This window comes from Prionailurus viverrinus, chromosome D1, assembly GCF_022837055.1.
Source record: "Prionailurus viverrinus isolate Anna chromosome D1, UM_Priviv_1.0, whole genome shotgun sequence".
NCBI classification, from domain to species: Eukaryota; Metazoa; Chordata; class Mammalia; order Carnivora; family Felidae; genus Prionailurus; species Prionailurus viverrinus.
Genome location: NC_062570.1, coordinates 64,793,317 through 64,816,903, shown reverse-complemented (window position 1 = coordinate 64,816,903; position 23,587 = coordinate 64,793,317). Strand labels below are relative to the sequence as shown.

The 23,587-nt window shown below is 49.1% G+C and overlaps 1 protein-coding gene across 14 annotated transcripts in view; it reads right to left on the bottom strand.

The window, feature by feature from the left end:
* The window catches only part of PPFIBP2 (PPFIA binding protein 2), a 157,935-nt gene that overhangs the window by 30,094 nt on the left and 104,254 nt on the right, over positions 1 to 23,587 (bottom strand). For all 14 annotated transcript variants that reach the window (XM_047876792.1, XM_047876794.1, XM_047876793.1 and 11 more), the window contains 11 exons: positions 19,522 to 19,614; positions 15,089 to 15,200; positions 13,817 to 13,878; positions 12,578 to 12,653; positions 11,441 to 11,544; positions 9,435 to 9,502; positions 7,789 to 7,846; positions 6,841 to 6,882; positions 3,319 to 3,457; positions 1,520 to 1,661; positions 747 to 875 (listed from right to left, as the gene is read on the bottom strand). In XM_047876792.1, coding sequence (XP_047732748.1) covers positions 747 to 875; positions 1,520 to 1,661; positions 3,319 to 3,457; positions 6,841 to 6,882; positions 7,789 to 7,846; positions 9,435 to 9,502; positions 11,441 to 11,544; positions 12,578 to 12,653; positions 13,817 to 13,878; positions 15,089 to 15,200; positions 19,522 to 19,614 — 1,025 coding nt within the window. The remainder of the gene's footprint in view (positions 1 to 746; positions 876 to 1,519; positions 1,662 to 3,318; positions 3,458 to 6,840; positions 6,883 to 7,788; positions 7,847 to 9,434; positions 9,503 to 11,440; positions 11,545 to 12,577; positions 12,654 to 13,816; positions 13,879 to 15,088; positions 15,201 to 19,521; positions 19,615 to 23,587) is intronic.

Sequence of the window (23,587 nt, the reverse complement as noted above, 5' to 3'; positions counted from 1 at the left end):
ACTGGAGGGTATCTACTAGGGCAGTCCAGGAAAAGTGTAACTTCTTTTAATGCTTTTTCATTTGGGCACGATGGAAGAGTCATGTGAAAGTTCCCATTTTGATTCCAGTGCCCCATCCCCTCTGCAACCCCCTTTAGCTAACACCCTTCAGCAAACTGCGGTGCTTTGTCTTAGGAGGGATAATGGCAACAGGCCAACACCCTCCTGTGGAGGTCTGTGTGGGAGGGGGACTGACCCAGAGAGGGGTGGGAGACAACGCCCTTTCTCAGATTTCCTAGAAAAAGTGGACCCATGAATGGCATACCACTGATGCTTGGGTTAGATGGGCAGTGGTGCATGTGATCCTCATAAGAACTTTAAGAAAATACTTCTTTTTACCTCTCACTTCACAAATGAGGAAAATGAGGCAGAGAGAGGTTATATAACCTGGTTGAAGGCTCACAGCTAGGAAGTGGTTGAGCACATTCCAACTTGGGTCTATAATTCCAGAATCTGTGCTCTCAATGGCTGCACCAGTGTGCAAGGCACAGAGCTGCTGAGGTCCTCAGGGAGCCCGGAGAGCCCCCACCAGCCACCTTGGTTTTGTAGGGAGCCTTTTGCCTTTACCTTAGTGTACCTGTAAAACATGAGCAATGTCTACTCGTGCCAAGTGGGAAAGGTTGAGAAGTTTTGCACTAGAAACTCCTGCCTTCCACCTCTGGAGCATTCAGCACCCCCTTCCCACTCCACCCTGGAGGGAGGTTTACCTTTTCTGACCCTTGGAGTCTCTGGTCCTAGAAAGCCTTGGCCCTGCGGTTGCCCGGAGCCCACCGCGTCGAAACTCTGCCATCCCCGGAGCATCAGTGTTGAAATTTCCTGACTGAGTTCTTCGGATTCTATGTGGAGAAGAATCCATGGAGACTGTCAGGAACGGCCTGACAGCATGCAGCCAGTGTACCAGCCCCCTACACAGGGCCACAGCAGCTGGACCCAGGACTCTCCACAGCACTTGTCCCCAGTGCCTCCCCAGAGGTTAAGGATCATGACTTGTGACAGCTCCCCAGACCCAACCTCCATTTTAATTCTGCCTCTGGGTTTCAGGGCACACCATGTGGAGTCAAAGTGAGGAATGATGCTTGGTAGGAGGCCCCAGTTTCTGCCTCATTTCACAGACTGAGTCAACTGGGACGGCAAATCTTTCTTAAGACACAGACTGACCCCTCAGAAAAAAGAAATTGGTCTCATCCAAGTGTCTCTCCCAAAGTACATTGTAGCGTAAACTACAGAGAATGCACTCAGGGTTTGTGGGACAGACAGATGCCTGGAATGAAGGACATGTAAGGCAACTGCTACATTTAATGAGTGCTTTCATAGTTCTCCTCCTCTGGGGCCTACAAGATAACTCAAATCCTTCTAATGACCATTCTGTTTTTACTGCTGTTTCAACATCTGATTAAACAGGGGGTTATGCAGTTCTTTGCCCATTCAAGAAGAATGCTAATTCTAAGCAATGTAATTATAATCACCACCACCAACTTACTTTCCCCAGAATTTCCTGATGCCTTTGGGGCTCCGTTTACCATCTGGCGTCAGGGGAGACTGGGGGCTTGAGTCAGTGCCCGATGATGTGGATGAGAGGTCATTGGCCACAGCAGTGTCGTCCCAACCACTTTCTGTGTCTCCTGAGATGGGAAGAACAGAATAGTGTATCAATGAGAGGAAGGAACGGGTCCTCTGGAGACCTCCTCCCCAGGCCCGGGCCATCCTTCAGTGGGAGTGGGGAAGAGTCTGCCCTGCTCTGCCTTCAGGGAAGCACTTTACATCCAGATCTCAGAGACCAGCAGGGGGATCAGGCACACTCCAGGTTCTCTGAGGACTGGCGAAGTTAACATTTCAAATTTGGGTGAGCTAATGTCTTCAAGTGCTAAAGGTTTTGGGGGTCCAAGTACTTATGGATAACTCCAACAAGGAGCTTCCTCTTTTTCCAGGGGGAGATGCGGGAATGCAGGCAGGAGGGGGACGTGGCTGAATGTTCCAGAAGGGGAGGGTGTTAGGGTAGGGAAACTAGGGCATCTCACTCTCCACCTCACCTGGAAGGGTACAGTACCTAATACGGGGGCACTGACACTCCGGCCACGATCTCCAGCCAATCAAGAAGTAGAGAAGCCACATGAAGAAGCAAGAGAGGCCAAAGTCCAGCCCAACAGAGTTATAGGGAAGCAAAGAAATAAACAAAAGAGTCATCGAGCAAGAGAGAAAAACTCAAACAGAAAGAAAAACAATCCCATAAGAAAAGAAGGGGGGAACAGGGCTGAACTTGGCCCACAGGGTCAGTGCAGTGAACGGAGGCCTCACATGAGGGGCCAAATACTCCTGGGGCCACTTCCTGGCAGGCTGAGGTATCCACACATACACAGGGATGGGGGGGACAGTGGCAGGGGCTGATATACTGGGCCACGTGCACCTCTTCTCTTGTGTGGGTGCCAGTCTGATCACTTAGATCAGACTAGAATGGTCCAAAGCCTTTCCAAGTCCAGAGTCTCCGTATTACTAGGACACACTCATTCAAGAGCTTATTTGGAGTTCCTACAGCCAGAGGCAGAACTGGCCAAGGGCAGAAGCTGACACATGGGCTGGCTCAGGGAACAACCAGGAAGGAGAGGTCGGGTAGGGAGAGCTCTGCAGGGACCAGAACGTTCCCTCCTGGGCTCCACTGATCTGTTGTTGTTGAGGAAAGATGGCCTACTCTGCATGAAAAGCAGCAAAGACCTCCATGGTTCCAGGCCCTAAGCACCAAAAAGGTACCTGTGGATGGAAATCCTTGCCCATTGGCCACTGACTCCATTTCCCTAAGGAAACACTCTCCCTTGGAAGAGCACATAATATCATCCTAATGGTAATAGGGAGGCTGCAAGAAGAAGGCGGAGACAGGAGAGCAAAGATCAGGATGACAGAGGAGGAGGGGTAGAGTGAGGGACAGGAAGGGTGCAGAAGGGGTCTAGAAGGGAGGGAACAGAGGAATGATGGGATAAGAAGGGCCAAGAAAGGAAGATTGGAAGAGGGAAAATGGGGGTGGGGTGGAGTGCTTGCGGCTGGAAAGAATGGGTGGACTCCCAGCTTGGGTTTCTGGCACTCTACAGTGTTTACCAAAGGAAATAGTGTGCCCAGACAAGGAGTCATTGTCTCAGCAAGTGACGCCATCCAGAGGGACAACTTATCTCGTCCACCCAACCCCCGCTCCCACATTCTCCAACCGTGGGTGCAGGGACCTTGGGCAATAACGGAATGTGCCAAGGCCACTGCTCCAGGGGCCACCAACCCCAGGGCTTGGACACTCACTCAGCCTGAGCAGGCTGCCCCCTGTGGGGTCGGGCTGTGAGGCCATGGGAGTTGACTTGGCAGCCTCTCCATTGGGCGTAGCTCCCGAAAGCTTCCCAGGTAATGTGGGGTATTTGTGCTCTGCCAGGAAAGGGCCGTCCTATTGGAAGGAGAGAAAGAGACATGTTGAGTCAGCTTATCAGGCTCAAAATCAAACCCAGTTAGGAAATCTCTGGATACAGGCACCGCTTGGCTTTCTAAGGGCCATTTTTCACTCAGGTCAACTCAGAGACCTTTCAAAGATCAGTCAGTCCCGGAAAGGGGACCAAAGTTCTGAGAAAGGGCCATGCAATGAGACAGGGACAGAGTCAAGCCCAAATCCAGGGCCGACTGCAGCTGACTCCAAACAGGAATTGGAAGCATCTTGCAAAGGAGGCCTTTGCCATTTGGCCTAATGCTCGGAGGCTCAACGAATTACAGCCATGAATTATCTTTTGGGTGTTTTGAATATACAAACCCAAATTCTAATAAAAGTATACCTATTACATATATTGATAATACAGATCATATATATTAATTATATCTATATATTACAATAAGTTATCTTGAAAAATAGCAGATTAAGGCAAAGTGAGAAGGTACACACAACTTGGGAGAGAAAACAGACCAGGGGGCTCCATGCCAACAATTCTCTTAGAAACTTAGGATCATAGTTTGCCTGAGGTTCAGCCCCGGTGCAATGGGCTTGCGCACGCACCCTGGCCATAGAAAGGGTCCCAAAGAAACAAGATAATGTAAAGGGAAAGAAGTGTACTTATTTGGTTAGGAAGGACAGAAGGCAGTCAGAGAAAGACAAGCACCATATAATTTCACTCATACGTGGAATTTAATAAAACAAATGAACAAAGTAAAAAAGAGACAAAAGAAACAGACTCTTAACTATAGCCAACAAACTGATGGTGATGAGAGGGGAGGTGGGTGGGGGGATGGGTGAAATAGGGATGGGGATTAAGAGTCCTGTCATTGTGGTGAGCACTGAGTATCATACAGAAGTGCTGAATCACTATATTGTCTGCCTGAAACTGACATAACACTGTATGTTAATTATACTAGAATTTTTTTTTAAAAGAAGGGCATAATGCCCCCTAAACCCACAAACCTAAGGGAAACCCAGTCGAATGCCTGTCAGTAAGAACAGAAAATGAAGCAACATTACCAAGGAAATCAACTGTGGATTACTTGATCGGGCCCAGAAGAAAAGTAATATGCAAAGTTTGGATTTCACAACTGACAAGTCAGAAAAGTAATGGAGGGTTTAATGGCTGGGACATCTTTTGAAGTTTCATTCAGTTAGAAGCCAAATGTCCAATGAATTTCTGAATTCAGTGTGCTTATAAATACATCATCCTAGAAACTGTTTGAAGTCTGATTCCCTCACTGAACATGGAGTGGTAACCCCTTATAAATAAATAAACTCAGAAAGGAGACATGTGAAAAAAGTAGACTATATTTCCAAGGTATTCTTTTTGTTGTCGTTTTTAAGTTTATTTATCTATTTTGAGAGAGACAGAGACAGTGAAAGTGGGAGAGGGGCAGAGAGAGAGGGAGACAGAAAATCCCAAGCAGGCTCCACACTCAGCATGAAGCCTGATGCAGGACTTGAATTCATGAAACTGTGAAATCATGACCTTAGCTGAAACCAAGAGTCAGGTGGATGCTTAACTGACTGAGCCACCCAGGTGCTTCTTTCCAAGGAACTGGCTCGTGAGGTGGAAATAACCAGAGCCTTAAGAGAGGGACAGTGCATGCTTTTTACGTTCACGATGACCCACAAGGTAGAGACTGGACCTGATCATACACTGGCAAGACCAACAGTTTCCAAATGCTAGTCTGTGCACCAACTGCTCCACAGTTACCTGGGACACTAATGAAAACACCAGAGATCTCGGGTGTACCCGGTCCTGGGAATCTGCCCCTGTGGGACCGTACCCCAAGTGACAGTATTTTTAAACTAGCATTTGAGATTACTCTGATGCACAGTCAGACCTAGAACCACAGACTGTGGGGAAGGCAATGTTCAAAAGGTTTCGTGAACTGTGACTCCAGGTTCCCATCACACAGGAAATATGGAGCAAGGAACGGCTCTCAAAACCAGATTTCTGGTTGCACCATCACATATGCTCCCCGAAGATAGGGCAAAGATGACCACGGCTGCAGACATGGGCTGCCCTGGGTGCTTGATGGGGAGCTGGGAGGAAAGGGACACAACCTAACTCAAGGATGGGCCATGCAGACCTGTAAGAAATACAACAAAGGAATCAAGGGTAACAGAAAGGGCTCTCAGCTCTGTTCACCCAAGAAGGAAACCTGGGAAGGAAGTGCTCGCTGCCAGAGAAGGTCAAAGTCAGGATAGGCCACAGAAGGAACAGAAGAATAAGACTGGTTGTGGGGGTAATGGAAATCCCAGACAGGGGGCAGTGTATAACTGCTCAGCTGCCTTAAGTTAGAACAGAGAGGGTAGCACACCAGAGTGACACAACACAGACTTCACATCAGACAGGACTCAGGCATCTCTCTCTCTCTCTCTCTCTCTCTCTCTCTCTCTCTCTCACCTCCCAGAAACTGTTTTGTTGCTTCTAAATAGGGAATAATTCCTGCCTCAGGCTGAGCACACCAGGACAGTACATAAACAAAGGTACAGAAACTATCACATTCCTCAGGGTCTGGACTGACAGCAGGAACTATAAGAGCAGTCCCCAGCTCAAGGAAGGCACCAATTAGACACCATCTAGAATATCGTGCTCAAGAGTGGACCAGGCCACAAGCTAGAGAAACTAGTGCTGACCCTAAGGAGACGGAATAGAAACTTGGAAGACTTGTGATCTGTGCACGTGAGAGGGTGTTCAAGTCAGAGAGGGCCTGAGGGACTTTGATTCTGGAGCAGTCAGCAGCAGGGGACACTGGTTCCTTCCATGGGCTCCAGGGGGAGAGCTGGGATCAGCGAATGCACGTTCTAGGGAAGTCCAGAAGATGTATCTAATAGAGCTGGGAAAAAACACAGGATGTGTCTTCTGATGTGATGAGCTCTCAGTCACAGAAAGCAAGTGCCAGACAGCAACATTAGGGGATGTCATAGGAAGATTCTTGCACCGGTGGCTGAGTGCGCCCCTGTGTTTAACCATGACACATCAGCACAGAAAGGATGAGAGCTGTCACACTCCTCTGATTATATGTGGAAGTCATAACATTCCCCCTTCCTAGCAATCAGATCTACAATGCCTTGTTAAAGATGGGTTTTTTCTGAGCCTGTAAAACGGAGGAGATAATAATAAATCCTATCCACAGTCAGTGAGGTGAAATCACATTACACAGTGGGGTGCACATAAACAGAAAATGATAGAGGAAGCTTTGTCTCTCCTCCCACACTCTTACCCGTTATGATTAACACACTTTACAGTTACAAAAGCTGTAACCTGCTAAATGAAAACACACCAGCAGACATGTGACCACAGATGCATGACAGGGGGCATGCAGTTAATATACCTTGGGTTCTATCACTGGGGAGAGCTGGTTCCCATCGACACACTATGCAGTGGCAAGAAGGATTTCACACATGTGGAGAAAGAGAGACCAGTGTTAGTCGCAAACAACAACTCAGGACCAGCTGCCTGCTTATATCTGCAGGGCTCATTCCCTCCCTCCCCATCTTTATGTCAGGTAATCACCAGCCATGATGGAAACACAGGCCACTGTCCAAGTCACAGACAGATGTTCTGGACAGCTGCCAGCAATCTGACCAGGAGGAGCAAGAGGCACAGGACCACAGGAACAGAGCCACTGAATGGGCCCAGTGGCCCCTGCCAGCTCCAGCCTTCATGGGTTTCCACTGTAATTACCAGCAGTGGTACACTGATCAGACCAAGGGACTGTAGGCAGCAGGGCTCCATTAAGGTGCTCCGTCAGGGAAGGACCCCCCTGGTCTCCAGTGACCTTGCTCAAGAACCAGCATAGGGGTCACCCACATGGTCAAGGGCCACCCTCATATATGGGGCCACAAAGCTCTCCTCATATCTTTCTAGACTCTCAAAAAAGCTTCCTCTCCAGTCTTCTAAATTATCTCATAACTCACTCCTGGGCTCATCAACTTTAGTCACATTACTTCCTCATTCAAAATCTCTGCAATGCTCCCAAGTGGCTCTGGGGATATAGAGTCAGGATTCAAGACCTTCCATGGTTTGATCTGACTCATGGCTCTAAACTGACATCTTCCTGCTCCCTATACCTCAACATCTCCATCAACTCCAGGAAGCATTTCCTGTCCTGCCTCTACAATGCCTTGGGCCACACTTGACCGGTTTTCTCAAAATGTTCATGTAATTCCTTTCTCCCCATCAGCTTTAGAAAAGCCTCTATAAAGTGGGACCTCTATGTCCCAGCACTGCTGGGTAAGAAGTGACTCAGGAGTCTTTACGGAGAGGCTGACGGGCTGACCTTGTCCACAGGTTCACTTCTCAGGTCTTCTAGACTACATGAGAGCTTTTTCTGAGCCCTGGAAAAAACACAAAGGGAACAAAGAAACAGTTACTGGAGAAGGAGGTGCATGGTGTCAGTCATGCAGAGGACATTCCAAGTGTTTTACCAATGTCAAGTGGGTTTAGGGTCAAGTTCAGAAAAAAACCACCCTCTAATCATAACCATTACATAGGAGACTGGCCCATTTCAGAGGACAGCCTGGTCAGACAACATGTTGCTGAGGGCATGAGAGCATCATTTAAATCCAAATCAAAAGGCCTTGGCATTTCTGAAAAATCTAGAATACACTCAGTTCTATTACATCAATGGGAGCTAACTGTTACGTAGTCATAAAAGACAACCTGCAGGGTCAAAAGAGAGGAAAGGTGCCAGTACTGTCTTGTCTGTGAGTCTAAGATGGAATCCAGGGAGGAGGGCACTGTGCCACATTAAAGATGAGCACATTAGCCAGCCACAGCTCCAGAGCACCACCTGCTAGGATCTTCTCACCCTTTGCTCTGGCTCTGTATGCCCTGACTAGTCTGCTCAAGGGAATTTGCTTTCTCAGAGGTTATTTTGCAGCAAAGGGCAATTATACAGAGAAGAGGCAATGCCACTGGTGGTCACAAGGGTTACCTTGTGATAAGTCTCCTCAGTAATGATAGTTCTCTGTTTAGGCGAATAAAGCAGAATCTCTTGGTACATTGGTTTCTTGTGAGTCTGGTCAGTGTGAGTTAATCGGTGTTGACTTCCTCTTGAGTGAACTCATAAACTGACTGGCCAACTGCTGTCGCTGACACTGACATTTTTCTCTAGGGCTAAAGGCTGAGGGAAACAGTGGCTCTCTAGAAAGTGGGGTCCTGAACACATACATTCTGGAGAATTAGCAGCATTCTAGAGAAGCTTCCGTCATACTTAAGGCCAATGTCTCCAGACACCTTGGCTGAAAGACAGCCTGCTCTTGACAGTAGAGCCTCTAGATCTCCATCACAGGGGGCCCAACTTGGAAATGTTCTAAATTGTTGACATAGGGAACTAGAAATAGGTTCATTTTGGGGTGAACCAGGCAGATGGCAGCCAGGTAACCCCACAGGCCAGTGCATTATAAGCTCATTGCCATGTGAAGCTTCCCCAAAGCAACTGGACCGACCTCCCTATAGGAGAAATGGCTCTCCCTGGGGAGCCTGGACTGTCACAGGGCTCTAGGGCTCCTGAGAGCAGGAAGGACTTTCAAGAGGGCCTGATAAAAATGAGACACACGTGATGGGATGCTCCCAGCTCTGAGGAGCTGCTGGAGGGCACAGATGACCTGCAGCCAGCTCTCCTTTGAGAATCCAACCCCCGGCCAGGTCTTTTCTTAGTCACAATGGCCCAGACCCTTAGCCCACAGGAAGGAAAGCCCCTCTGTGGCCAGAGGAGGTAGGCACAGTTCACGACTGCTCCACGGCTTGGGCCACATTGTGGCCGCTTCTGGGGCCTGGCATGCTTCTCTGACAGTGAAAGGGCAGGTGTGCCCACGACATGGTGGCCGTGCTCACCACCACACATGGCCAGTTCCTGCCATGCAGGAGCCCCAAGAGGGTGTGAGGGCACAGCAGCTCTGGAGAAATGATCAGGCCTCCTACCTGGTTTCCAGTGATTTCTGCGGGAGTGGAGGTGGCCCCGCGGTGGGAGAGCTACATCTTGGAGGCATCTGCACCAGAAACAGAAGTCACCGTAGAGGACGGTTACTATCTAGAGACCTTTCCCCTTCTTTGGACAATTCCCCTTGGGGAGTTGCACTTCCTCCCTTGGGCACAGCCACGGTGGCTGTGTCAATACAGATGCCTTGCTCTTTCAAGATGCCAAGGAGAAAGGAGTATCGAAAACCTAGGCCAACCTGTTCCTCCTTCTCGGGCCTACGTCCACATCCCTGCAGTAGCGTCCTGACACCTGAACCCCTGGGGATCCTGCTGTTCCTGCCCTTTCTGAGCTCAGTTCTTCAGCTTTTCCTTTCATTCAAGGAGCCACCACACACCCTTTCAAAAACATGCCTCTGTGGTGTAGGCTAGCCAGAGTCGATTTCTGTCGCTTGCAGTGAGAAGCACTACAATTGTTATGAGCAACATCTACTGCCGGCCAGGCCCCATGGGGGTGTGGGGGAAGCGCTCCCCTCATCAGACACGCCATTACGATAAAGATCAGCGTGCATGTCCTTATGGTCCTGATACCTACTGCAATATTGGGGTAGAGGGGAGGGAGGGGATACCACAGAAGAGGGTTTCAGAGGGGAGAACACCTGAGAAACAAGAATGGGCTTAGTGAGAAGGCAAAAAGGGAAGAGCATTGTGGGTGGACCAAACATGAGCTAATGGTGCAGTCTGATGTCTTCAGTACTGTACTAAGTGTAAAGATGGCCTTTTCTCTAGGGCCCAGGAAGTACTTTTTTGGTCTACTATAGGGAGAACCCTGGCATTGTATAGGGCTGTTAAAAGCCTGAGCTTTTTGGCCAGATAGATGTGGATCCAATTCCAGGTTCTGCCATCTACCCACTGTGTGACCTAAAGCAGATTATTGACCCTCTCTGAGCCTCAGCTTCACCATAATAAAATAAGAATCCCAGTGGGGTGTCATGAGGAGAAACGAGGTGAGCCTATGTACAGGGCTCATCACAGGGACCCCATTGAGGTACTTGAGTGTCAATCACTGCTATTTTATTACTGTCAGCAATCTGGAATAAGCTCATTATAAGCTCATGTTGGTATGTTTGTCTGACTTAATAACTGGGTCACTCAATGACACTTTGCTCCTCCCTTAATTAAAAGGGTTGAGCTAGACCTCTGAGACCCTTTTCGGTGTGGCCATTCTAGAGTTTCACGAAACTTTTACATCCTGGGCCAAAGCCCCTTCTCCACTCCAGATCTGGATCTATGAGTTTCTTTGCTTATTTGTATCTCGTCTAAATGCAGAGAGGTTTGTATAAGAGGACCAGACTTTAAACAAGCAAAAGGGAAAGAAATCTGTATGCTGGTTACAGAGGCTGGAGGGGAGGGCTGCGGAATAGGAACGTATCACAGCAATAGGTGTGTTTATTCCCCTCAACGAGCAAGACACTTTCACTCGACAAATACTTGCATTCTCCTGGGCGTCAGACATTATTACGGACACTGGAGAAACAGGGAGAAATAAAATGAAACCACCTATGGTCTCTGCTTACATCCCAGAGAGGAAGGACCAAAAGAAACAAGGAACTGGATTAAAAAGAAAAGTCCTACCCTTGAAAAGTCCAGTATCCACTATGCCACCCCTTGAGTGCTCATACAAATACTAACGCTGTCTGCATGTTGCATTCAGCCTGTGCTGCAAATACGACAGACAGCCCTCCCTGCCCTGTGACCTCCTACAGGAGACTCAAAGAAGGCTCCCAGTGTGCCCCAGAAATCTGCTGGGGGAGCTTTTAGAACACAGGCCTGTGCCTGGGCCCCTCTCCACCCTCGATGCTTTCCCCCAGGCCTCGGGGGCCACTCCATCCATTTAATTTCTCACCTGTCAAGATTTGTACCTGACAGGTACCTGATTTGATCCTCCCCCAAGCTCAGTGCAAGCTCCTAGGGCCTGCTGAAACCCCACATCACAGATGGAAACACAGCACCTCTGGCTTAAGTAATTCGTCAGGGCCTTTGTTTGTACTGTTCCACTTTCGGAAACTTCCCTCGAGTTCTTCTTCATTGATTGAGAGAGTTCTGTCTGCAGGCCCTAGAAGCATTAATGCAGAAGGAGGGGTCATTCCTGTGGGATTCATCTGAAACCTGTGATTACACCACAGATTTCTAACAGTGCTTCTTCATCAAGAAAAACTAAGACATATATAAAGGGACATTACAGGTGTAATTCGTAAGATTCTTCGGGGAATCTGAGAAAGGGCTGTCATGAGGGTCATCTCAAGGTCAAAGGTCATGGGAGGAACAGAGAGAAGGCAGCCCTTACTATTCCTCCCTAACCTTCTCATACCTTGGCCATGGGTCATGATGCTCTGACTCGACCCCAAATACCAAAGGAGGAGGGAAAATAGGGCTGTGATACATGTGCAGGGTCAGCGGAAGCTCAACCAGAATGAGGTCCCTGAACACCCTCAAGGTGGCCCTCTCCTGTGAAGCAGCTGCTTTCCAGGGATCTGTGACAGGAGCCCGGGTCAATGACATGAATGGTAAGGCGGGCAGCCTGGCCCAGGCCCCACTGTGCTCACACGAACACTAACGCTGCCCGCATGGTACGTTCAGCCTGCGCAGCAAATATGAAACACAGATAGTCCTCCCTGCCCTGTGACTTCCTACAGGAACCCAGGTACCCAGAGACTCAAAGAAGGCCCCCAAAGTATCCTGGAAATCTGCTGGGGGAGCTGTCAGGAGGTGGACAAGCTCTAATCCCCAATGAGGGTATCGAAGTGGTTTTTGGTCCAGGTTGACTGCATTCACTGCCTCTAAAAGGTATCCTGGAAAAACACACAGGAGATCCCCAAGGATGGGGATTCCTAAGGGCTCCTGTTAAGGGCTCTATTTTCTTGATAATATGCTTAGTCCACAGGAGCTCTGGGCTATCATTAGACATAGTTTCTAGAAACCAATAGCTGCCAGTTTCCCACTGTCCAGGACAGTCTAACCAGCTCCATTATCCAGCAGAGGATCTTCTCCAAATGAAGGTTAAGAACCTTCTAGCGAAATGCCCCTGGATTTAACATAATAGATGGAATACCTTTGGGAGAAAACAGCAGAATCCTCCTTTCCCTCACCTTGAGTTGCCATCACGATCTCCTTCACCCGCCGATACTGGTTTAACAGCCCCGTGAGCTCCTCTATCCGACGGTCCTGTCACGGTGGGAGAGCAGACTATATGTAAACACCACCACTGGCCCCACAGAGGATTTCATTTGGGGGCCCAGACTACATTCTGGGCACACTGAGAAGAGATGCTATGTGGAAACTAAGGGACACTTCGACGGGAAGTTCAGTGTCCAGCCTCCTTCCCACAGAGACTGGGTTCCCAGTGGTCTGCCCCCTAGGCAGCTGCAAACATTCTTGCCTCTACCCAAAGGCTAGGAGTCCAATCCCTAGCCGTAAAACAATCCCTTCCAGATACAGCCTTCGAGGGGCTTAAACATTTCAGAGGCAGGAAACGCACTATCTCCCTACCCTCCTGAGGTAGCTTTTGGAATCTGTCTCCTGGATCGAATGCTGTCCTCTGGAGCTACATACAAAGAAAGATTAAAATAAAGCTGTCCTATTTATCCCCAATACCCTCAACCTGTTCCTTAGGAGCCCGAGATTCCTTGCACAACAGGTGAAATTACCAGAGGAGATCAGTTCTTTCAGCAAAGGCCTGGGGACTCGGGAGGCCACGCAGATTTGGGCATTAGACAGACCTGGGTGGGAACCCTGGCTCCACTACCTACTGTTAACGAACCTTGGACAAAACTACTCAAGCACTTTGAAGGTCAGTTTCTTTATCTGTAAAATGCAGGGTTGTGATCCTAAGAGGTGATGGCCATCCCAGGTAAGTGCTCTATAATTACAGAGGTGGCTACTCTAGGATTACGCAGGCAATCAGATGTGAAGAATGGAAGGCGGTGGGGTAAACACATCACGTGCTGCCTAGTGTCTCCATGACGGGTCTGTCACCAGATTGTGTGCATAGGAGATTGGTGGACTGCTCTCAAGTTTTGCCAAGAGTCTAAGCAGCAGTTATGGCATTTGGCAGTAACCACAGGGGTATTTTTTTTCCCCCTGCACCAGCACGAACAGGCATGATTTTATTCTGCATTTGGGAGATTTCGCTTAGGCAAAGTCCCCAGGCATCAAAGCCAAAACAAACGGCTGAGGCTCAGTCTCCAAAAGGCAGAAGCCATTCTCCTGACACGTCCCTGGGTCACTGGCCTGATGGGCATGACCCTGCCCAGAATATCAGAGACCAGTAGGGACGAAACAGCCTGTTAGCAGAGGAAGAATAGGGCTGCCTTGATGGACCATCTTACCTTATCTTCATTGGCAACAAGCAAAGTTTCCATCCCCATTTTCAGACGTTGAATTTCTTGGTCTGAAAGAATTTAGGTGTAGGGAGAATTATTTACACACAGACAGCCATCCCCACGTGCTAAGCTGCTAAGACTTCCCTTGTGAATAAATTGCATGTGGGCTCCTTTACTTCTTTAAGAGCCCATGATGGTGTCTGGTGTAGTCATTCTCATTAAATATTTGTTGGATTACTAAATGAATGCGCAAACCTAATCTCTCATGTTCTCTTTGTAGAAATTAGTGGGGAAAATACAAATTCCATTGACTCGAAGTTGACACAAAAGAACCCAAAAACCTTTCAAAACCAACATCTCAGAAGAATACAGACATTATTACTTGAGTGGGCATGTACCTGGGCTGCTAGCTAGTTTTAGAGAAAAATAATACAGTCCCATGGATTGTAGCAAAGGAGAATTTAAAATAAGAAAGAAAAAAAAAAGTCTACAGCTGAATGAAGAAAAGAATGATTATGTAAAAGAGCTGGGTACTTGGCTTAATTTAAAACACTATAGTCAGAATTGACTAAAGAATATTTAGACACATCTATAAATATATTAAAACAAATTCTACAGTTAAGGAAAACTATCTTATTTCAGAAACCCACAGAATATCTCTATGGGCCCAGGCACTTGTGTCAGTCTGTGGTGGGCAACCTAAGGCCTGCTCTCACTCTGGACCTAATAGGGGCTCTTGATTTCTTCCCAAACTGGTCTGAAGGACGAGGTCAAAGGCCAATGCCTAAGGGAGCTGGAGGTCAGTCTGCTACATATTTAGGTCTAGGGAGTGGCATATAGTGGAATATTCAAAACAAGGACCTATCCCCATTCCTAAACTGATTATTACAAAAGGAAGAGGGGGTGTCTATATGAGAAACCCACTTAGGGATTGCTAAATAAAGCCTCCCCTGTGGGAATGACACAAAGACAAGTCCTTCCAGTCAAGTGCAAAGAAAAGTTCCAGAGCTTAATGATCAGACTACATGTGAGAGAAGCCTTCAGGGTGGAGTCTTCTGGAATGGGGAGGGGCTCATGGCAATGGTTCCACAGTAGAACTGTGCTTTCTAGGCCCTTTCACGCACACTCATGCATGCATCTGTTCACTTGGACGCGTTTGCACACACAGGACATATGTGCACATCAGTAAGCCTGCTCACACAGGCACACACATAATCATCCATAGACCCACATGCCCAGAGGGCCCAGGGGCAACTCTCTCCCAGTCAAGCCAGTTACCTTTTTCTGCGTGGTCGCTGTGCAGGGCTGCAGTCCGGGAGAGCTGGCTGTGCAGGCGCTCAATTTCTGCATCCTTCAGGGCCACCTGCTCTTGCAGCTGGGCTACCTCAGCCTGAAAGAGCAACAGAGGATCCCCACCAGCTCAGAGGGACTACCAGACTGTGATGAAGTACCTCAAGTCATTCATAGCCCGGGACGAGTGGGTCCTAGAACATGCTGGGAAGTCAGGAGCAGAGGCGCCAGAGGTGAGCAGTTAGAGGTGCTTACCGCTGTCCCCACCACATGAGGCTCTGCAGACTGAACTCATTCTCCCTGGCCAATCCGGCCCTGCCCTCAGCTCCCGCTGGTCACCTGCATCCTTCTACCTGACCAGGCTCTTACCTCCCCTGCCCTCTGAGGCCCAGTCGCCCCTGAGGCCCGAGGCGCTGGGGCTGGGTGCAATGGGAGAGCGGCTGATGCACATTCTCTTTCCGGATGTGGTCTTCCTTCTCTCAGGGGATTCATGCAACGGCACAGATGTACATCATTGCAACGAGTGCATGCATCTTTCATTTATCCACACCCATACAGGAAACATAGTGGAAATCAAATCACTACTGGTAGGTAGACAAAGAGTGAGCCAAGAGTACCTCCCTCATGTACTCTCTTCATGCACAGCCACGGCCTCTGCCCAGCCTCCATATGAGCACCTATGCACGCTCACCCATATGTACCTCTATACAAGCGTTCAGATGTGCTGAGCAAATACACTTTTGCAAATAAAGTATGTAAGTACAGCCACAGATGTGATACATACATTCATACGTAGACATGCACGGGCAGTTGTGCTGGGTGCTTCACACACCTCTACTAGGCACCGCAGGTTAAATCTCACATGTAACAGTAGGTGTGACCGTCCGCACCTTCCCACGCTTGTGAGAAGATCAGAACCGTGTAGGTCCCATCCCAGGGGCCACACTGGCTTTGGAGCCAAACAAACTTGGATTCCCTCATTTCCTAGTTGGAGGACCTTAGGCAAGTTAACCTTTCTGAGTTAACTTCTGAGTCTTGCTTCATCTCTAAAATGGGGAAAACAGCATTGACCTCAAAGGGCTGTGGGGAGGATTAAATAAGATAATGGTCATGGACAACTTAGCCTAATGCTTGTTACACAGTAAGGGCTCAATAAATGCTGCTACTCTTGCTTCTCTCGTCTTATTCCTTTCCTAAGGGTAACCAGGTAGTTCTCTGAGCATCAAACCAGACAAAGAAAGGGGGTGAGGACCAACTCAGGAGCCAGCCAACATACAGCAAAGGCCTGTACTCTGGCCATCCCTCCCCATGTGGTAGCCCAATCACATCCCCCCTTCTTTCCTCAAGGTCATAGAATGGGATGCCAGAGCTAACCTTTGAATAGTTTCAAGTGACCGAAAACGAGCACTGAGACTCTTGGTGGCTCCTCTGCCAACAGGCCTTGCATTCAGTTTCAGGCACACTGACTGAGCGTCCACTCTGCCTCTGACCCAGTGCTCACTGATTTCTCACGTCCAACCTCACTCAATCCTCACAGGAGCCCATGGGAGGAAGCAACATCACTGTGTGTCGCTACCAGGGAGACACCAGGAAGAGTGCAGGATGCGATGCGCAAGTCATAGGGCCACTTAGTGACCAGGACACAAACCCCACCTGCTCGGGAGCCAGCTTCTGAATCAACAGCACAGATGAAGGCTACTATTATGGGCCAAGAGCTCCCTGAGCCCACCTTAGGGGTTCTGAAAGAAGCTTCCCTAACATCCCTCAAATGGGAAAAGAGAGGGCCATGTAAAGAAAAAAAGAGGCAGCAAGGGGTAGGCTCTCCTTCTTCTGAAGTGCCCTATGGAGCCCTGCCCCTCTGCTCTGTGGCATCTACCCAGAGAGGCCAGAGAGCAAGCCCAGTGGTGGCAAGCTGCTAGCTGAGACCTACAGCCACGCAGCACTGTCCCCTAGCTCACTCAGGGCCTCGGTGCCTGCGGGCCTACAACTAACAGCCTCGGTGGCTTCTGAATACCTTAGCCTTGAGCCTTTCGGTCCAAATGCCTCTTATTTCTACAAGGACCATACTATTCTTAGAAGATCTTCTCCTAACCTTTCTTGGACCTTCCACGACCATTTTTCCCTTTCTTTGCAGACCAAGTGAGAGCTGGTCTCTGTTAGGAATCTGCATGCCTGATGCTGGTCTCTGGGACCCACAGTGGATCTCAGTGATATGGGTGAGGCAGAGCCCAGCACAATGAGGTCCCTTGTCTCTGAAGCCTGCCTCTGGGTGAGATCATCTATTTAAAACCCTGTAGACTAGGGGCGCCTGGGTGGCTCAGTCTGTTGAGCGCCAACTTCGGCTCAGGTCATAATCTCACGGGTTCGTGAGTTTGAGCCCCGTGTGGAGCTCTGTGCTGACAGCTCAGAGTCTGGAGCCTGCTTCGGATTCTGTGTCTCCCTCTCTCTCTACCTGTCCCCTGATCATGTACTGTCTCTGTCTCTCAAAAAATAAAACATAAAAATAATTTTAAAAAATTAAAAAAATAAATAAACTAAGTGGCTGAGTCCCAGCTGCCAGGTGTCAATTTCCAGAGGATAGGACAGAAATGACAGGTGCTCTGCTGTGCTTAGCATAGTACCTGTGCCCATAGCTGGGAAGTCTACAACAGGCTACAAGCCCTCTACCTGACCATGAGGGCAAAGGATGCCACTGCCATGGCCACAGAGGCTGGAGCTGTGTGGCCAGAGGTCTGAGGCAAAGGTGTGCGGGCTGGTGCCAGGCAGAGGGGTGCTCCAGCTCCCTGTAAGTACTTAGCTTCGTTAAATCCAGGGATCACCCCTGATTGCTGCCCTGGACGATGAGTTGCCTTCAGGGGCTGACAAGCTTTATGCAGAAGACTAAATAACTTTCAAGAATAGTACAGGCTTTTACTTGCAGGGCATCAGGATTTTATAAGAAAGAGAGCATGGATTTTGGAATGACACAGATCCAGGTCTGGACCTCACCTTGGCCACCTTGGGCTTTGGTTTTCTAGCCACTGAAATGGGGATAATAAATCAACAGACCTCACTAGGTTATTTTTATGGATCAAATGAGAAAATGTGGGCAAAGAGCTTGATGCATTCTGGCACATAGGAGGTGCCCCTTACCCAGTAGTTACTGAGTAACCTGTAGTATCTCAAAGGTCTCTATGCCAAGGCAAAGAGCTCAGGTGACCTAAAAAGAGTTGTTTGGTTTTATAATACATGGTTGTACAACTTCAAAGGCTTCCCCAAGACAGGACTCGCCTGAGTGGAATTCTGTGACAGAAGGCTCTGAGCTATTTGAGAAAATCACTGCTGCTGGAACAGGTACAGCACAGTACACACAAGGGTGCACTTAGATAAAAACAGGGCTGGAGACAAATGTGCTGTGATTGCCTAGGTTGGTGCTGACTTGGTAAGATCTCGGGAAAGTTACTGAACTTCTCTGTGCCTCGGCTTCCTCGGTAAACGGTTAAGAAAATCATTTTATACAAGCAATTACACAGATATTAATATCATGCTCAGAGTTTTAAGAGCATGACATAAATTGCATATAAATTATCAACACTAGAAATTGGAGAAAGAGCGAGTGAGATTTCCCCCAAAGAGAAATTCCTAGAAGGAAATATTAATAGTGGTAGCTCCTAGGTGGTATAAGGGTGACTTTTATCCATTTTTTTATGGTTTAAAGATTCTCTGTGATGAGTATTGTTTTCATAATCATTAATAGTTAACTTACAGAAAAAAATAAAAGTATAACCAGAAATTAGGAAAACTCTTAAGTACTTTTTAAAACCCTAGTAAGAAATAAAAATGAAAATCTAGTGAACACCTCTGGGTGGCGCTACAGAGGCCTTAGTGAAATAGCAGGTGTGCTTTCAGGGGGCTGCCTGGACCAGGCTCCCTCCCGCAGGCAAGAATGCTCCTCCAGGGCTATTCCTTCCCCAGCCCAGGCTGCTGAGCTCCCCAGTTCCATAGAAACATGGTTTAGTTAAAACAACAAAGTAGTGGAGTGCATTCAATGCTAAAATACAGCATGCCTATTTAAACCAACTAGTTATTAAAAGGGACCGCTAAATTTAAAGCGATGCAGCCGAGGTAACATCGACGTTCATCTGCCTTAAGACTTCTCACTTGCTCACAGCCCCTTACGGGTCCCATGTCAGCCTAGGGGTGCCACAGGACACAGCAAGACGAAGGAGCTCAGCTATTCCAGCAGTGCATGATCTCAGGGGGCTTTCCCTAGGAGAAGAGCCTTCCCAGATCAAAGCTATCTACTTGCACAATCTGTGCACTATTGCGTGTGCACACAGTAGGGTCAATCTGCACTTCTCCAGCTCAGATCCCGAGCTTGAACGCAGACCCTCCCCACTGGGCCTCAGCACCTCTCCATAAATATAAGAATTGCCTTTTACCTTAGTGGCCTTCAGCTTCCACTCATACTGATTCCGTTCATTCTCCAACTCTTCTACCTTGATTTTGAGGTGCCTGAGCTCTTGCAGTAACTCCTAGAAGGATAAGGGACAAAACAAAGTTCTGATGGTTACAGAGCATGATGTTCCCTGGATAACCCTGGTTAGGCTCATGCAGGGGATGCCATGGGCAAGAGATCCCGTGTCATGTTCAACACTGCAGCTCAAATCCTTAAACATGGTCCTGTTTCAGGAAAAGCTGTGGGCCATTCGAAAACAGAAGCCAGGGCTTCCAGGCATACGAAGAGAAAACTTTGTTTTTTTTTTTTTTCTTTAGAACTAGTTCTGCCTGCCCCTTTCTGACATCCATGTCCTCTGTGGGGTGTGCCCAAATCATGCACAAGTGTGGAGGTGCAGGACAAATAGGACTTGGGAGCCAGAGGAACGGAGATACAAAAATGAAGCAGCTTCTTACAGACAAAGTAGCAGGAAGCAGGCTAGGTGGGAGCCCCTCTCTGTGCTGGGGCGTGGGGCAAGGAACCCCAAGAGGGGTGTGTGATCCTGGAAGGCTCCAGAGAAGAAGGGGCAGCCAGCAGGACAGAAAACACTAAGCTAACAAATGCCAAATGCAGAGTGTTCTGGGCCAGGGGCGGGGTTCGGCTTGAAGAAAGGAGGGAAGGAGAAGGCAGACCGGCGGAGGGTGGATGCAGGAGGCACAAAGGGAGACAGTCTGTTGGGCTAGGGCAGAGGACAGGTGGCATGAGTGGGAGGTGAGGCCAGAAAGTAAGGTGCAGCCCTACCAGAAAGGCTTTGGATGAAAATACAAAGAGCTCTGAGGCCATTCTTTGGCAGTAGGGAGCCACTGAAAGTTGCTGAGTGAGGAAGGGATGGTTGACCAACTTGCCCGGGGTGAGTTGGAAGTCAGGTTTGTTTCTTCCAACTACAGGGACCTTGCTCCCTAAACTACTCTTTCAGCAAAGACGACACCACTGAGCTCCCTTGTCCCAAACCAAGTTTCCTTTAATGGATAATTGGTCCTGCCAACTGGCTCCTATCAGAAAAATTAATGTGTATGTTGATCACTTCCAGACTTCTGAACTCGAGATTCCCACAGACTCCCGACCTAACACGTCTAGGCAGGCATCTCACGACTGTCATGGCCCAAGTGGAACACTTAATTCCCCCTTTTAGACATTCCAACCTCACTAAATGGCAGCTCCATCCACCTACCTCCCTGTGCCAGAAACCTGGGGCCCATCCTTGGCATCTCCCTCTCCCCGACAGATGCAATCTATCCCCAAGCCTTGTTAAGTCTATCTCCAAGGAAGTGGACCTCTCCTTTCTCTCCAACTCAACCACCACTACTCTGATCTAGCAGTTCATGTCAACAGGCCGGGCAGTCTCTCCAGGGGTCGCTCGTCTGTCGTCTTGCCCTTCTTAAAGCCACTGTCCCCCGCGGCATCCAGGGGAACAACACAATTAAAGGACAAATCTGATCCTGGCGCTCCTCTGCTCCTCAAAACTCATATGCTCTCACCAGCACTGCCTGGCCTGACCCGGTGCCCTGCCTGCCTCTTAGATTACTCTCTCCCCCCAGTGATGCACCAACCAAACTGGATACTTTTTAGTTCCTCATCTACTTGGGCCTTTACACACACCGCTCCCTCTTGTCTGGAGCAGTCTGCCAGGTGAATTCCCACCGATCCTTCCTCAGGCCTCCTCAGCAAAGCTATCCCAACCTCTACACCATATTCGGGTGTGGCAGAGTATATCCTTTCTGGTGTGGCACCCTGTATCTCTCCTACGTCATTTGCAATTAGATACTTACTGGTCTGATCGCTAATGCCTGGTTCTCCTCCTGTGTGAACTCCAGGAGGGGTTTGGTTAACTCCGAGCATGCTTTGCTCACCACTGGCACGTGGTAGGTATGTATTATTTCCCAATGAATGAACACGTGAAATTCAGTTCATCGTTTAACTGACCTGGAGTTCTTTGTGTTCTGAGATAGTCTGCCAGAAAGTTACACTGCTTACACTTGAACTTTGTAGGGTAATCCACTAAGATTTTCTTACAGCCAAGGTAAACATTTATTGATGCCTCTTTTCAAAAATATCTTCAAAGCTAAGGTCATTGTACCCATGACCTGCAGCATTAGATTTTAAGGCCTGGTGGGACTTCAGCCGACCCAGGATGGTTTTCTGAGAATGTTTCCGGCCCTGCCTGAGAGGCTGCCACCATGGAGACACAGAGCATGATGACGGCCAGGCTCTGATGACCTTTGGCACATCCTCCTCTTTCAAGGTTGTCTGTGGTGCCCATCATCGGCTATAAACACTGGTACAAACGTTAGCCTCTTTTAGACGTCTTTCTGGGTTGACCCACTCAACATGGGGCACTCCCAGGACTTCCCTATTCAAATCCACATTTACCTCTGGGCTCTCATTTCTCCCCCTTGTCATTTAATGTAGGAGGAAATCTCCCCACCTCAACCCCCACCTGCCCCCAAGCTCCCCCTCTACTGTCTGATTCTGGGTAGAGTTTCAGCATGTTCCACGGTTGAGTATGGGTTGTGATAATTTCCCACAGAGCTGAGGCGGACCCTCTGTAATGCTCACAGCTACTATGAACTTGACCTTTCTTCAGGCTTCCAAGTCCTCTTCGACAGTAGGTCTCAGAGGCACAGACTCCTCTCTGTGCAACTGCCATCACCAGGTCCAGTCAGGTCACGCAGGTCCCGGTCCCACCAGGATGAGGGGACAAGTCCAGAACACCGGTCAGGTATACCCCATAGGGTCCAGAGGTCATGAAATCCCTCTAATGCGATTAGGTGGGGAATTTTTCCTAGAAATTCAGATGATGACCTAATTGTCATAGCAAAAGGAAACTGGTGTTCTATTTTCTCACTAGGGATTAACTTCCTTAAAAATAAACTTGAAAGGATTAGCTCACGATGCTATTTTTTCTTTAAAAAAGAAAATAAAAATCACATGAGATAAAACTTCATTTAATCTCCCAGCCCAGGAGGAGAATCAACGCCTGAGTAACACCTGGGAAGGGGAATCCTGAGTCTTCCTTTTGCATGAATGCCCGTCCCTCAGGGCACCTGACACACCTCATTCCCAGCCCTGAGGAAGGCCAGTGCCACCACCTGGCCAAGGGTTGGCCTCACCCGCTCAGACCCTGCTCTCTGAGGGTCTCAGAGCTTAGCTCAGACCCTGAGGGGAGTGCACCAGTCCCAAGCCCTGCCCGGAAGTAACAATAGAGCCGTGTTAAGCCACTGCACTCGCTTGTGGTTAGGAGAAAGCCCAGCCCCTCCACCAGTGAAATGCCCCCACACGCATGCTCTGATATACTTAAGTGTGGTTCCTACAGGTGACCCCTCCCAACAGGCACAGTCCTGGCCGCAGGGCGAGGGCTCAGCTGCGCTGTCACCAGCCGCCACCTCCTCAGGGCGGCCCCTACTGAGTAAGAGGCGCTCTTGAATCTGCCTGTGGATGTCCAGCTGCAGCCTACACATCTGCTCCTGCAGCTCACTGATCACATTCAGAACCGACTGCAGGAAGGAAGAGAGAGGAGAAAAGAGCACTCAGGGTCAGTCAGCTCTCAGACACAAAGCTCCCCAGGAGAGCGGCCCAGAGAGAAGGAAGCATGCAGGGGGCGAGCTGCAGGGGGCGAGCTGCAGGGGGCGACCCAGAGGTGACCGCCCACTTTCTTCACGGGAACCAAAAGACCTGGTATTTTTCCTGAACCCTCCCCCTCTACGGGGTGGTCCTGCAGTCTGAGCAAACCCCCGGCAGCTCCTCTGTGCCACGCAGTGGGGGTGCGGTGGGGGGGGCATCCTTGCACACCAACGAGGCACCCGGCCCGGCGGCAGCAGCAGAGACAGGCGCACAGACACGACCCCTCTTACACACGCCCGGGTATAGCTGCCCCTCTCCCGCCCCCCAAACACACCGACACCCACGCGGTGACGTGTGGCATATACCACGCTCGCACACGCTGGTACGTCCCCAACTCTAAACTCTCCCTCACACCCATACCAGACCTTACTCCTTCACTTCCCATTCCA